Source organism: Nannobrachium achirus (genome assembly GCF_963921795.1).
Source record: "Nannobrachium achirus genome assembly, chromosome: 12".
NCBI lineage: Eukaryota > Metazoa > Chordata > Actinopteri > Myctophiformes > Myctophidae > Nannobrachium > Nannobrachium achirus.
The window spans coordinates 47,437,689-47,454,186 of record NC_137832.1 but is presented as its reverse complement, the minus strand read 5'-3'; the positions used below and the strand labels follow the sequence as shown (position 1 = coordinate 47,454,186).

Sequence of the window (16,498 nt, the reverse complement as noted above, 5' to 3'; positions counted from 1 at the left end):
ACACATTTTTATGGGTCCCTTTATTTTTGGTTTCCTAATTTTTGTTTTGATTATTACTTCAAAACATAAAAAAAACCTTCCCCAAAAACTAGTTAAAAACTAAATTAGATTTTTGTCAGTCATTGGATGAAGAAATCAAAGAAAAATCTAAGAAATCAAAGAAATTAGAAAACTAAAAATTTAAGAAGTAGTGAAAATCAGGACATGTGGTGAGCTACATACGTATCTCCATGATGATAGAGATATCTCTAGTAGACAGTGCCCCAAACGTTATACTCAGGCTAATATGTTGCTTCGCAGATTCAGTATGTGTTCAGATCCTGTCAATTGTGCACGTTTTAAAGCATTCTGCACTCCCACAGCTTTCTTATGGTGCACATACAAGAAAGGTAGCACGAGGAGGCTTAAAGTGGCCTACAATGATGCCCTGAGGATTCTACTTAAGGTCCCTAGATGGCATAGTGCCAGTCACTTGTGAAATCCACACATGTGAGGCTCTCTTAAGGCATTCTATGTATGGTTTCAAGTCTTGCCTGGATGAGTCCCGGAACAGTATCATCTAGGATATAGACAATCCTGGGAAGAACTCTCTCCAGTTCTCATTCAGGCTGCGTAAACACTGGAAAGTGAGCCTATACTTATTTGTTGAGGATGCTTCATAGTATTTCTGTTTGTTGGCCAGCTCACCAAAACCTTCTCCTCCGTCGAATGTCTTGTAGACCATCTCACAGCTCGTGCCGTCTCCTAAACACACGCCACAGCGATCCTCCACTGCGTTCGAGTCTATCCCATAGTCACAGCCTACCTCCTGGAGTCCACACACACACACACACACACACACACACACACACACACACACACACACACACACACACACACACACACACACACACACACACACACACACACACACACACACACACACACACACACACACACACACACACACACACACACACACACATAAATAGATATACAAACAAAATAAACTAAGACACAATATGAGTCATTCAAACATGCCGATTTCACTGACGCCTGATTCATACTTTGTCATACGATGGTTTGTCATGTAACAGATGTTTCTTTTCACTATATTCTAAATTAACTTTTAAGTGGCTAGTTTCTGTATTAATAGTCCAATTGAAATGTAGTGCAGTTAAAAGTAAATCAAATTGTATTTAAAATGTAGGGGAGTGAAAGAAAACAAAAAACTTACAAACTGTGACATTTACAACACAAATGTACTTTAAGTGCAGTACTCAAGTAAATGTACTTAGTTACTGTCCACCACTGCAGTGTAATCCTCCCAAGACACTAGGGATAAGCGATATTATCGTTTATCGTGATAAAAAAAACAGTCACAATAATCGTATTGTGGAGATTTCATTTATCGTCCTCCGTTATGCACTGGGATCAATTCACCTTTTATTTGCTGAGCTGCATATCCGGTACCACTTAAACCCTATAATTAAAGGTACTTGTAATATAAGTAATTGATACAGTTTTTTTTCCACTCTCTATCAAATGTCTTTGGCAAAAAATAGCCGATCTACATGTTCCGCCTCAGGATAATGGTTTTTGAATATCGCGATAATATTGTAAATCGCGGTTTCTTTTGTCACAATAATCGTGATAGGACATTTTCCTATCCACCCCCAGCTGCAGCCTTACCCAGCCACACTACCTTGCACACTCCATTGACACAGATGTTCCTGGAGTTGTTGTTCATGAAGCATGGCGTTCCGTCCGTCACAGCGTCCAGCATCTTCTCTGAAAAGAGCTCGTTCACCGGTCGGCAGTTCAGCTCGCAGGGGTTCACTGGAGGGTTGGGGAGAAAAATACAATTTCACGACAGAATTTGGGAAACAGTGTGAAAGGAGCCCCTCACACATTTCCTAAGCAATAATTAGGAATTCAAACATTATGATGTTTTGGTAATATTGTTGAAAGCGCATTTTCTTTCTGAAAGGAAAAGTAATTGTTGCGTCTGCTGACACTTGTCACATTGATCCTGGTCACTAATCACATTCATCCTGGTGACCCTATTTTGGGAAATGCAAGCGGAACCTCTGTGTGTGTGTGTGTGTGTGTGTGTGTGTGTGTGTGTGTGTGTGTGTGTGTGTGTGTGTGTGTGTGTGTGTGTGTGTGTGGATGGATGGATGGATATAATTCCCCCCCCCCCAAAACAAAAATGGCAGAGCTACAATCTGTGAGCTTGTAGATTCACTATTATCAACATTTTCAGTACAGCAACGCAAAGATCTTTAAATTAAAATGTATTTTGTACGTTTTTATAACTCAAGTACAAATTTGACAGAGGAACTTTCTCTTTTATCAGAGTAAAATTTGACCAGGACTCCAGGAGTATCCTTTGACTAGCACTACACTGGGGTTGAGTACCTGAGTCCACCACTGTGTATATGGTGCCCTCTGCTGGCAATTATTGTATAATCACACATAAAATGTACATGGCAGGAAGGGAAGGATTGTTGTATACAGTATAATTCTGAATTTCTACAGTATTTTTTGTGTGAAGGAGAAGGCATATAAAGACCTAGGAAAAGTCAATCGCTGTGTTAACTTATTGTACACTTATTGTAACGTCTCTCAAGTGTTGCAGAGAGAGTTCAAAGATCCAGCGAACTGCATTAGGTGCTAATCGGCGAGACATGTTTGTTTAATAATCCTTATTTTAAAATGTAGTTTTACGTCAATCTACAAGCTCACAATGAATGTTCACATATTTTCACCGATTGCATAATATGATATGCCCAGAAAGGATGGTAGGGTTCAAGTAGCTAAGCCAAAAATAGCTATTCGGATGCACCTAATCTTTGTGTAGTATTACTGTGAATGTGTTGCTTTGAGATCTTACAGGTGTTGGCCACAGGAATCCACTGGTAGAGCTCATTCTGGTAGGGCACTGTGTCAAACTCACTACACAGCATCTCTCTGAAGGTGGGCTTGTCCTTTAGGCATGGCTTGGTGTTACAGGTTCGATACCGCTTCCTCTCCCCAGTGCAGTACTTGCCCCCAAACTCTGGTCTGAGAGAAGAGGGCAGGGGCCATTTTGAATGAAATGGATGATCATAACCAGGGGCGTCACAAGGGGGGGGGGGGGGGGAGCAGGACTGAGTTACTAGGTCCCAAGGTGTGTGGGGGGGGCTTAATTATTCTATACTTTAGCTATTGAAAAATAGCAGATCTGCAAGCTATTTTTCAATAGTTAAAGCACAAAATAACGCAGTGAATACTTGTACCCAGAGCCCAGAATTTGGTGCGACACCCCTGATCATAACTAATGATAGCTAGCCTGCAGAGCTAGTTCAGGCAGACAACTCAAGGCAGTGCCAGCTCCTGATCAGGTGATCAGTCACATGCCCACTCCATCTGATTGGGGCGGGTTATTGCGACCGTAGGTCGCATTTACTATCAAACCCTGCACAAAGTGTAAGTCCGTCAGTCTGTCTGTCACACCTCACACGTCACACTCTTGCCCTGCTCATATCTCCGCAACCGTTGCCCCGATCCATGCCAAATTTTGCACACACGTTCCTTACCTGCCAAACTACAACCTCCAAGGACCCCCGGAGCTCCAGGGACCCCCAGATGTAAAAAATGACCAAATGTGCTAAACTGACCAAATGACCACCCCAACGGGGCTGCTCACGGGGAATTCCCGGGGACCACCCACTCCTGGTGCTCCAGAACGGATGCAAAAGTGGTGGCGCCCCCAGTGGAGGACCCCCTACACTGCAGCTCACATAAAATGCCGTAACTCCGGCTAGGAGCGACCGGGACAGCCGGGGCCGGTACCTATTTGTCCGCCTTGCCGGCGCGGAGACCCCACCCCTCATTTCTCACATGGCCCTCTTCTAGCGCCACCATGTGGCCGATTCTTGCAAAACACATTTTTGGACACTGCTCCTACAATTTTTGCCCTAAAATCACGCAAATCGGTACACAGTATGTCTACACTCATCCCATCAACATGAATCTCTCCCATATAGCGCCACCTCCAGGCCGATTTTTAAAAACACATTTTTGGACACTGCTCCTACAGATTTTGCCCTAAAATCACGAAAATCACTACACAGTATGTCTACACTCATGTCATCAACATGGATCAGGAAGATTTTGGCAAAACACATTTTTGCCCTATTTGTGGAGATAAGTGACCTACGGTCGCTTATCTCCCGATTAGGGAGTCTCACTGGTTTAAACCTCTCTGCTTACTGCTCATTTTTTTGCTGCTCTGCTATCTTGCTCTTTGCTATGGTGCTACTCTGCTGCTTTGTGCTTAGCTCTAATACGTTTTTTACGCTCCTATACACCACCCTAGCATCCACCTGTGGGCTCTGTTTCTATACAGTTCCCTTAAGGGGTCTATTATTTCCCTCCCTGTAAGATCTATTTGGCAGATGATTTATTACAAGTCCATGCTTACAGGGAATGAATGCGATGAGACAGAGCCTTGATGCCAATTACGCTTATAGATATTTATGCTCAATATAATTTTATATTTATGCTCAATAAATATATGTATTCAATCCAAGAGTTGTAACTGAAGTATATAGTTTGATAGGGAGAGAAGATTGGATGCCAGATCATTTTATTACCGTATATACGTGTTCTGTCTTGAATGATTTGTGGGCAAAGGAATATTATGTAATGTATAGGTCATGGCCTATTTAAAGAAGAAAAGTATGAGAATGGAAGTCACTCGCAGTTGGTTTGCGAGATCCAGCTCCAGAGTCAGTCCTTACTTGGGGTTGTTGCATTCTCTCTCGGCAGACTGCACACCAGCTCCACAGGTCCTGGAACAGTGGGACCAGGTACTCCACTGGCCCCAGGCTCCGTTCACCGTCTCTGGCAGTTTGCCAACAATCACACACTCTCCTGAGATACACCACTGGGTAGGAAAACACACATAACGTTACTGGACCTTTCAATGCATCTTTCAGAATACAGCATAAGGTGTATGCAGTTTATCCATGAGCCACTTCAAAACACTGAACTCAGATTATGAATGTAAATGTCTGTCTTAGGTGTTGTATCACTTTGTGTTTCTCTTATTTTCTTTTTCTGTTTTTAGAAATTGTAATTTGTAAAGTGGTTTGACACTTCCCTGCTTAAATAAAGGCTTGATTACATTTATTATGGCGCACTATTCCACAATAAAATACAAGTTCCATTCCCAACGCACAATATCCAGGCTGATGCCCATCCACTCTTTTCAGACCAACATTGAAATCAAACCCCAAACATTGCCATCAGCCTACCTTCTCAGGCCCACAGCGAGTCCCATCTATAGGTGAATCCAGTTTGGAGCGACACGAGCCGTTTACTGAGCACCAAAGTATTTGGCAAACATTCTGAAAGAGGAACACAAGCCAGGCAATATGAGCCCTTCATTCAAAGCAACATATTTGAAGCTTCATTCAAATCCTAAGCCAACTTTAACCCTAAACATCATTCAATATTCATGGGTTGCATTTGTAGTCCTAAACGGGCCATATTGAGGACCAACACAGGTGTTCAATTTGTCAGATTGGCATAGAACCAATGTTCTACGTTAATCAAAACACCTGTGTTGGTCCTCAAAATGGCTGGTGTAGGACTACAAATGCAACCCATGAATAGGGGTCGGCCAGTGCTGTGTTTTACCTGATACATGGGCATACGCCGTATGCTGTGAAGAAGGAAAAAAAAATAGAACGAGCATATGCCCCTGTGAACCTCTCAAAGTAGTGTATCTGATAGGCATTATGCACTGGCGTATGCGCTGGCCACAGGAATAGCCACGGAGCGTATGCCCTCAAAAGAATTCTAGAACACACCACTGGGGTCGGCCCTACAAGCCAGCTTACGTTCATCTTCGCTCTGACACTACACTGTAAAATCCTGAGTGTTCATTTAACTTAACCCATTTAGACCTGGTGCTACCAAGGTTGTTATACCTTTCAAGCCGTGAGCCACCTCTGCGTCTCATTAGTATTTGCTACATAGTTTTCAGAAACCTTAGGTAAGTTTTTAGAAGTGCTTTAGAATCGGCCTCAGGTCTAACCGGGTTTAGTTAACCTCTCTGGACTTAACTCATGTGCTGCCATGGCCGAGGAGCCCGAAAAAATCCTGTTGTACGGCCCTGCCATGCCCGAGGAACCCGAGAATTTTTTGAAAAAAAAAAAAAAAAAAAGTTCAAAAAAAGTTTTTTGACCCCAAAAAATGTAGTAGGCATGATGGCGATCGCGAAATTGCATGTTTAACCCCCATAGCAACCCCATCTTTCAAACATGGCAGCCATCTTTGTTTACATTTTAGGAAAACATAATGGCTGCTATCTCATGAATGCCTGAACGGATTTCCATTCGGATTTTTTTGTTTGAAAGCTGTGAGCAATGTGGACACACGTGGTGCATTATCTAGGCATGGGTGTGCATGATCCGTGCACTATGAATTACATGGAAGTCTATGGAGACAGTTTGGCATATGAGAGTACGAAGGTATTGTTAAATGGCAGCAGATGAGTTAACATCATTCCATTCGAGCTGGGCTCCCCCTGACACTGAAATGATGGAATGACCCACCAACTCCACTCAAGTCATCAAAGTGTCCTTCTTGAATTTGAAAAAATGACCTCACATCATCAATCGTGCACACAGTAAAATCCTTCGCATTAACTCTGAGAGTGAAACAAATTAGAGCCATTTGGCTCTAAGCCAACATTCAGAGTTAAATTAACACTGACGATTTCTATGCACCCCTGAATTGAACTACCTCCTCATTATTACCAGCTCGACTTATTTTAACACACAGGGTGCCGGGATTTCAAATCCGGCCGTCGAGTGCTTTTCCCTATATTCGGGATATAATGTTTCCTATTGTAAACCGTAGCGTGCGGTCTGTGGCACCCGTCCCATAATCCTTTGGGAGATGTCATCCGGAAATGAAAACCTCTGTTTTTTCCGGGAAAATGGATTTATCTCGTAATCTATCTCCAGATCGCAGTAATCGGATTACATTTGGACCGGTGGTGGGTTCAAGGAGCCTTGGAAATAAGGTAAAAACCCTGGCACTGGTATATAATTAATGAATTATATACCTGATTATATACCTGGCACTAAATGTGTTAATTTGTCCTTGGATCACTGATTAGGCTCTATGATTGACTATGACCCCTTAACCTATTTGGAAGGGAAGGTTACACCACTCTTAAAGTATCTCAGAGACACACTCAAGAGTGTCCGCTAAAGCAGCTGAGATGTTAAGTTGTGTATTTTATTGGCGCGTGGCTTAGTATACGCCTCTACTACACAATACTCACATCAACCTCATTGCAGAAGGTGGCATTGGGACCATACTGAAGCTGGCACTGGTGGTGTGTGGTGTAGCGGACGCCGAGGCGCGCCAGCGGAGTGGTCAGGTCCCTCTTGGAAGGACGGTCGTCCAGACAGAAGCCCCAGCCACGGCTGGAACAGAGAAACAAGGGTACGAGGTTGGATGGATGACATTTCTGATCTTTTAACCCCCCTATATGAGCCTCAGCGCAGCCTACGATCCTATCCTGCTGGACATTCCAGAGTCTAGACCAGGGGTCTTCAACGTTTTCAGGCCAAGGACCCCTTAGTTGAGAGAGAGATGAAGTAGGGACCCCCCACAACTTTTTCATGGATTCCATATAGTTTCATTGTTTGACAGTACAATCATAAGTGTATTTCAGATTCATGTCAATGTGTTTTCAGATATTTAACCACTAGCACCGTCAAAACTTTTCCCCTACTATACTCTCTTTTCCCCTACACCAAACCTCTTTGCCGAAAATAGCTGATCTACAAGCTCACAACGCCTCGCCCTGTGAGGCGTTGTGAGCCTGTAGATCTGCTATTTTGGGCTAAAGTTCTCAGAATATGGACGAAAGAAGTTTCTATCACACAAAGATTTGTAGGACCCCTTGTAGTAACTCTGAGGACCCTCTAGGGGTCCCGGACCCCCTGTTGAAGACCCTTGGTCTAGACTTCAGTCCATAGGCGATCATGCCTTTTCCCCCCAGGGCTCCTAAAATCTGGAACGACCCGCCTGAAGATGTTAGGGTTGAAAAAACTCACTTTCATCCATTAGATCTTAAAAAGGTTTCTACAGTCTAGCTTTTACAATTACAATATTTTATCTGTTTAGCTTAACCGTAAATAACTTTGCAACTCTGTTTTGAAAGGTGCTACATAAATAAAGTTTGTTATTACACTGTATGATGCAATGACCAGAAGGAATGCTTTAGAGAGAGAGAGGGAGTGGGGGGATGGGGCAACAAGATGGACTTTTGATTGTTTAAATGGAGGACTGGGTATATCATATAGTGACAGGGAATTAGTAGCAGACGTACTGTTAAATGTCTTGTATGACAATCTATTTGCTAAAACATTTTGCCCTGATATTTTCATATCCACCCACACAAACTCAATACTTTACATGCATGCAAGCAAGCACACAATAGAACAAATTCAGACATCTATTACAGTGGTTCTCAACCAGTGGTCCGGGGACCACAGGTGGTCCTTGAGGGTGTTCCAGGTGGTCCCCAGCTAAATGTTGGAGAGTTGGTGAACAAATGGACCCTTATGGATATTTAACTCTTGAGAGAGTCAAATTATTGTTAAAGACCTGCATTACTTAATTTACAAGAAGTCTACAAAATTAGAGAACGTAGAAGAATTATTATTTTGATCAAGATTTGCCAAACGTTTGCCAAATGCCGATTAGATAATGGACCTTGATACGAAAAGGGTTGAAAACCACTGATCTAATAGACCAGATGAAACTTGTGAGGATTACAGGAGAAAAGAAACACAGTATAAAGGGTGGGAGTAAATGAAGCATGTTGCTTTACAGCCTTGCGACTTGGCTCGCATCTGGTCTTACTCAAGGAAACGTGTGATGTATTCCTTGGAGCAGGAGGACCACGTGAGCGGCGAGCTGTCGTACATCAGCTGTCTGGACATGATGAAGGGGTGCCTGCCCTCCAGCTCACAGTCGTTGCCCTGGCCGTCGTGGTGGATGCCAAAGCTGCGTTCGGACACAACCAACATGGCCACTTGAGATCCTTCCAAAACATATCAAACTCTTTTACAGCAACAACAACGACAGCGGATGACAGCTACAGGATGTGTTCCATTTGGTTCTATAGTTTTCTCCCCAATTTAGTTTTGCCGCACGACACACACACACACACACACACACACACACACACACACACACACACACACACACACACACACACACACACACACAGTGAAATAAGCAGCATATACAAAGGACTGGGATATCATTTTTCATCTGCAATGACATGCCCAAAGGAGTTACACCAGGTTTTAATGGCTAATCATTCTGGTTTTTGCAACTGACACATAGCACACACTCACACACCTGTGGCCCATCTCGTGAGCGATGGTGAACGCAACCGGAAGGCCAGAGTCCTCGTTAATGTTGCAGCTGCGGTGTGGCTGGCACATCCCCGACAGATGAGACAGACCCAGGGTTTCACAGGGCTGGTTCATGCCTGCACAGATGTCCTTCCTACATGCACACGCACGCACGCACGCACGCACGCACGCACACACACACACACACACACACACACACAGACACATGCATGCATGTATGCACAGTGCACACACAAAAATGGCTAGTTAATGATACAGAATGCTGTTACAGTGAGTCCCCCTTACTCAGGATGTGTGTGTGTGTGCGCCCGCGCACGCGTGTGTGTGCGGGTGTGCGTGCGTGCGAGTGTGTTTCTCACCTGGTGACCAGCACAGCCACGTCATGGTGAGCAGGGTGTGTGTCGCTCTGTGGGTTGAGGTTCTTCTGCCAGGCACAGAAGCTGGCCAGGGTGGAGTCTGCATGGTGAACTATCTTCAACCCTTTCTACCAAACACAATGACATAGTACAGTCAGGGCTCTATTTTGATTGTCTTAAGTACCTGCTCTTATGCCTTAACTTAAAGGCCTGTCCATATACTGTTTGCCTATTATGACATGCCCAGATTAAGGACCAATGAATAGGGTTAATGGGTGCATATACTGTACCTCCTCCCCCTGAAGCAGAATGAGGCGAACCAGGACCACATGAATGGCATTCCCAATACTGGCATCATGGAAGATCCCAGCCACCTGTCAACATTATGGTAGAGAGCACTACAGTTATTGCTAATGTAAGCACATTATGTAAGGGATAACGTCTGGCTGCGCGGTCGTTATCGAGAAATAAAATCCCGACAGGCTGATAAGTGTTGTACTTATCAGCCTGGAGGTATTTTTAGCGCAACACGGTCTGATAAATAAATTCTGTAAACAACAAGAACTCGTTTCTTATTCCCATATGACGCCAAAAGACATGAAGTTTACTTTGGAGAGGAAAAATCTGACAAGAAGAACACAGGCAGGTCCCATGGTGGGTCCTCTATCCTCTAAGGTTCCTCTAACAAGATGGAGGTTAACAACGGTATAAAATTCATACATTAGGGTCGTGGGGACGTTTGATTGGTTCCCAAGAATGTGACAAGACAGAAACACGTAGGGTCGGCTCTCTGTATATTTCCATATGTTTACTGCAACGTTTACTTGTAAATGACACTGTCAGTGTGTTTGTTTACATGGCTCTTATGTTGGATACGGCACTAAATTCACGAACTGCAGGCTGTGCAGCCTGAGTGCAGCAGGTGCTCTAAGGCTGAGCCTTTGATTAGACAACAGTCTGTTATAGAGCGGAGCGGTCTGTTATGAAGAAATAACAGATCTAGATCAGAATCAAGCATTCAACCAAGCTGTGTAATAAATGAATGTAATACCTTTCTTTTCATCTTTAATTACTCACTCTTTACTTTAGGCTGTCAGTCATATGTCTGGTGACATATGCCACCACACAGGGGTTATTTGTCGGCGATCCACATTGGAACCATGACGTTCCCGTGCGGATCCAGAGATCCACATTGGAGAGATATGGTATAGCAACCATAACAGATCTCTGTTATGGTTGCTATCATATCTCTCCAGTCAAAAATAGATATGATAGCAACCATAACAGAGATCCGTTGAGTAGTTTGGATATGCGGTTGTCCAGAACCGCCAATCCGTCCATATATAGGCATATATATACAGCAGATACGTTATACAGTTGTCCCCAACCGATGTGATATGCTGATATATTGGCATGCCAATATATGGGCATACTGATGACCAGTACTGGTGACTTTTGAGGATTCAAATGTAAAAAGAGCAAAAGTAGCAGATCCACAGGCTCAAAATGTGATGCTTTGCACCGTGTTTCTAACTTGTGGATCTGCTACTTTAGATTTCTTTTGAATTACTCTGTTACGTAGTATGATCAAGCAGGGCATTCATTTTGAAAAAAAAAGATACAAAACAAAACAAAAGGAATATGGAGATAAAGAGGTTTCTGCTTGACAGCAACGATATGGTCTGTGATTAGCCTTACAGGTTGCTGCAACTCAAAACTGGCACCTGTAAAAAGTCAAAGCCAAATTTCTGATATCTGACTGTTATATGATGTTTTGCCTATATTGTTGTAGATTTGTCTGTCATTTAATGTCTCAAAGAATTGAGTACAAAGGACCCCAATGTAAACAAGCCATAGTGCTATCTTGGGTTTAAATCATACCGTATCAGTAGGACTTGTGTCTGAACTGCACTGTCCTGCACTTTTCCGATCTATGCGAAATGCTAATAGAGTACTCAGTCAATCAATCAAAAGCCATCCACTCACCATGTTCATGAGGGTGAAAATGTAGGACTCTACGTTGTCGCTGCCGTGGTAGTCGATGAGCTTGGAGTCGGCCACCACCATGGTCTCCACCCACCTCTCTCTGCTGACTGACCGCTGGGAGCGAGTCTGAGCCTGGGATCGTCTGTGGTCCCTTTCCCAGGCCTCCCTCTCCCTCTCCACCTGGACAGAGTCACTGGGAGCATCTACCGGGCAGCGCAGAGAATGGGGCATAGCAGTGGGAGTGTGCTTTACTGGTGCCACAAAAAAAATCATCCACTAATTCTTCCCATAAACTTTTACAATAATATTTTTATATCAACTATCTCAAGCATAGAACCAAGCCATCCAGGATCCTGGTGAACCATGACCATAAAACCTTTGATTCTGTGAAAAAATATATTTTAATATTGAATTATATGATACACTACATTTAATAAATACCCTTTGTCTGGCAGTTTTACCTTTTTTTTTTTGCTTTTCACAGAATCAAAGGTTTTATGGTCATGATTTACGAGGGTCCTGGACTGCTTGATTCTAGGCTTAAAATAACTGATGATTTATTTGTGGCACCAGTAAACCACGCCCACTGCTATGCCCTATGGGGCGAAGGGTAGTGAAATATTCTCCCCTAATTTATGCTCCGTCATACGAGTGAGTCGCTTGCCTACAAGAGCTGATCTACTAACTATAAGCCGGCTCTAGTCGGCAAGCAACGCCAAGTGAAACTGTTGCACGGTGGAGTATATTAGGCTTGTGCAGTCCAAGAGAGCCAAAAGCATTTGCTCAAGCTTTAACAAACACCTGCACCTGTGTGCGTGCAGACACACGTAAATACACAAAACCACACCATTTTTACACTTTCAAAGTTAAATTAACATTCAGGATTTTGCAGTAGGCCTATACAAACACATTTTACACATGCACACCCATACACACCTTTAACTCCACAGGGGCTGGATGTGTCCGGGGCCGCAGGGCTTCGTTTGTTTCGATGTGTTTCTGTAACTCTGGGGTAGACCAGGTGGGGCTCTGGACCCCCCACCACATCGTCACGGTGATTCTGGACTGGCTCTATGAAGTAGTGTCCCTCTGGCAGGGCAAAGACGCCCCTCTGTTTAAAATGGAGAATGGCCTTAAATTGGAATCAGTGGGTGTGTAACCTAATACAACAACTACAAACCTATAGGTGGAATTTATCAAGGTATGGGCAATATATTGAATAGAAATTAGATTATGTCTCTGTAACATTGCTTCTTGGGAATCACCTTATACATGATATATATGGAAAGCCTGTTTATTTCACTTTTAAATGGTGCCCCATTAGGAACCTGCCTTTGTGGAAAAAGTAGCACAGCTGAGTATGTGAGTTGTGCCCATGAAGGACTTGACAAATATAATCTGCCAAATTCAAACATTTTATTCTGCTGTGCTGCTCATCTCACAAATGGGGCACAATTTAAAAAAGTAAACAGGCTTTCCAGTGGTATATAAAAGGTATTGCCAAGAAGCATTATTACAACAACAGATCTACTAAACACAAACTTCTGAACTTTTTGTTCGAAGCATAGGCCTAAATGCAGTTTTAAAGGCTGCATTACAACTTAGCTGACTATTCCAGCTGTTCTATTAACTCATTGTGTAAATAATTTGTGAAAGCAACAATCCCCACAATATCATATATTGATATCCTGGTGTTTGGTAAAAATATTGTTCATATCGCAGAAGGCCCACTGTAAATGTGAAAAGAGGAAGGGTCTAAAAAGTAAAGGAAAGAGTAGCATTGCAGAAAAAAAGTGTTACGAGGTCAGTAAGTAATAACCAGTGGTTCTCAAACTTTTTCATGCGAGGACCCACAAAAATGTATTTTGCCGCCGACCCTCATCTCAAAATATTTCGTTCCAGGAACCCCCAGAAGCAGAGATTTGAGTAAAAAATGTTCGCTTTAAAAGAATGACAGTGTATTCCCAGTTTTAATGGGTTAATTCCAGCTGAAATCCCCGGCCTATGACTACAACCAAAGCAGTGTTGTATTATGTGTCGTTTTGCCATAGCCTTTATGGGCGGAATAATGACTGTAATCCATCAAGCAAACTCTTACGAATAAAAGTAGACGGAAGGATTATTTGACTACATCCCAACCCTAAAAGCTGGAGGGCAGGAGTTCTCTTGTTAGCAGCACCCACATACTGTAACAGGCCATTCCTGAGTAATTTCCATCAGCGTGGAATCTGTCATTAGTCAGTGTTTCCATATATATGAACAGAGTAGAGAGAGCATCCATCTATCCCAGAGCGCCCGGCCCGCCCGCCCACCCTCCCTCCCTGAGGCAGGTTTTGTGTCTGCTGCAGGAGTGCTACACACACACACACACACACACACACACACACACACACACACACACACACACACACACACACACACACACACACACACACACACACACACACACACACACACACACACACACACACACAGTCTGTCTGTGATGCATGCCATGCATGTTCCTACTGGCGCAGACCTTTATGATCTATCCACCGAACACCAGTGGTGTGTGTGTAAGGAGCACTCACTTTTTTACGTTTGATGAAACTTTCACTGGAAACGGCAATACCACAATATAGACATTACAAGTAAAAGGTCTCTACTCAACATTTAATTTGAGTAAACATTTTTTTTAAGAGAAAAAATAGAAATAAAGTATTTGCATCATTGAAAAAAAGCTCATTGTTTGTATTGAAAAATGAAATGAAGTAAAAGTTCCTCAAAATTGTGCTGAAGTAGCCTACAGTACTTGAGTAAAGATACTTGGTTACTTTACAACACTGCTAAACATTACACACACGCACACAGAAACATAGAAAGGGAGCCTGAGAGAGATTGATAGCAGGGTATTTCCTGGCCCTTTCATGTCTTTCATTTTTCAAGACACCCACATGCATTATAAATGTTCTCCTGCCCATGCTAGCCCTTTGCAGGTTTGCTTAACCACGTGATTAGTCAGGCAAATGTAACCACATCATGAACCCTTGTCAGTGTTGCCAGACGTACGATAATTATCGTATTTGTACGATAATTTGACCCTCTGTACGATGTACGATCAATAATTCCAAAAATGCCCAAATGTACGATAATTTCGGCATATCATCAAAAAGAGCGTGAATTCACTATTTTCCCTGGCTGCTGATCTGGGATCTGGTTTGGCTTCTCAAAATAAGCCAGGAAATCAGTCAATCTGACCCTAGATCTGTACTTGGAGGCATTAAAATCACTGGTTGCATCTTTCCAGACCAGTTTCAGGCTTTTATTTGTGTAAGCTCCAAGAAGTTGCCTGCCTCCACACAGCAAATCTGATGCGTTTTTGTCACGCAGGAGTCTAAAACGAGGTCGTTTCTTACACTAAAGACGCATTTTTTGGTGAAATTACGTTTTTACGCGAGTGATTTCTCTTTTTTGGCCGTGTACGATAGTTTCATGTCAAATACGATAATTCTGAGCCTCCGGTACGATAATTCAACATTTCCTATCTGGTAACACTGACCCTTGTGTCCCTTTTCTGGGGCATAACGAAGAATTTGCAGATTTGCCACGTTGCGTGTAGAGGGAAAACAGGAGGAACAAGTACAGTATAGACCCCTGGGGTATTCCGGTCAACTAAGTATATAGGGTTTAAGTGGTTAACAGGGGCCAAACTTGAGCAGTGGTGTGTGTGTGTGTGTGTGTGTGTGTGTGTGTGTGTGTGTGTGTGTGTGTGTGTGTGTGTGTGTGTGTGTGTGTGTGTGTGTGTGTGTGTGTGTGTGTGTGCGTGCGTGCGTGCGTGCATGCATAAGTTATGTCAGAACAAGTCCAGACTGTGAAAGGATCAGCCTCCAACTCATTCACTAAACAAACTTGGTAGAGAGGGGAGGAGAGAAAGGCAGACTAGCTTTCTTGCGAACCCGAGACCGACGGGAGGGAAAGGGAAGGTGTGCATAAGCACAGCTCACAATGGCTGGTTGCAGGTGGGAAGGGACTAATTGGATTTTATCTGTATTTTGCGCACTACATCCTTACACTTGCATGTTGTCGCAGTTGGGCGGCAACCTGTATGCCCAAACCTGTTGTCAACTGACATCACTGACTGACATCACTAAAGTGCCCAAATTTGGAGATGACATCACAGACTGGCCTGGACACAGAACATCATATACCGGTATGGGCATAAAAGAGTGCCAGCCAGACAGACGGATGCAACGGGCAGGGACGTGCTGGGCATTGGGAAAAGCGGGACAACTCCCCAACGGCCGGTTCATTCCCGGCCGGTCCAGGCCGGCCATTAGGAAAAATAAATAAATAAAATGTCGGCCTTCGTTCCATTTTGGGGGCTGGGCGGCCAACAAAGTAAATTGTCACTGTCGGGCAGAAACCTTGTATCTCCAAGTTTCAAATGTATACATTTTTTCGCAAAGCAAAGCCCTGCTTCATCATATAAGGCCGTTGCACAAAAGTAGTGAAAACAGCAGATCTACAAGGCAGCACACAACGCCTCGCACCGCCACACAACGCCTCGCACCGCTGTTTTCACTAGTTTAAATCATTTTTTAAATGATAAATACAAAACAAACGGTTTTGGACATACAAGGTTTCCACCCGACAACAACAAAATATAACTCATGTAATTGGCCCACTGGCTTGTCACTTGTCATGATCTGAAATGGCAAATCTTTGAGTAGCAGCAGCAGC

At 43.4% G+C, this 16,498-nt stretch overlaps 1 protein-coding gene across 1 annotated transcript in view; it reads right to left on the bottom strand.

Annotated features, from left to right (window-relative positions):
* LOC308295647 (A disintegrin and metalloproteinase with thrombospondin motifs 12-like) overlaps positions 1–16,498 on the bottom strand; it is a gene marked incomplete at both ends in the record, with an annotated part of 51,943 nt that overhangs the window by 19,125 nt on the left and 16,320 nt on the right. The window contains 12 exons of the mRNA XM_080738697.1: positions 688–808; positions 1,685–1,818; positions 2,876–3,045; positions 4,767–4,912; positions 5,283–5,375; positions 7,325–7,469; positions 8,917–9,060; positions 9,421–9,570; positions 9,797–9,921; positions 10,084–10,167; positions 11,780–11,982; positions 12,716–12,890. Coding sequence (XP_080594823.1) covers positions 688–808; positions 1,685–1,818; positions 2,876–3,045; positions 4,767–4,912; positions 5,283–5,375; positions 7,325–7,469; positions 8,917–9,060; positions 9,421–9,570; positions 9,797–9,921; positions 10,084–10,167; positions 11,780–11,982; positions 12,716–12,890 — 1,690 coding nt within the window. The remainder of the gene's footprint in view (positions 1–687; positions 809–1,684; positions 1,819–2,875; positions 3,046–4,766; positions 4,913–5,282; positions 5,376–7,324; positions 7,470–8,916; positions 9,061–9,420; positions 9,571–9,796; positions 9,922–10,083; positions 10,168–11,779; positions 11,983–12,715; positions 12,891–16,498) is intronic.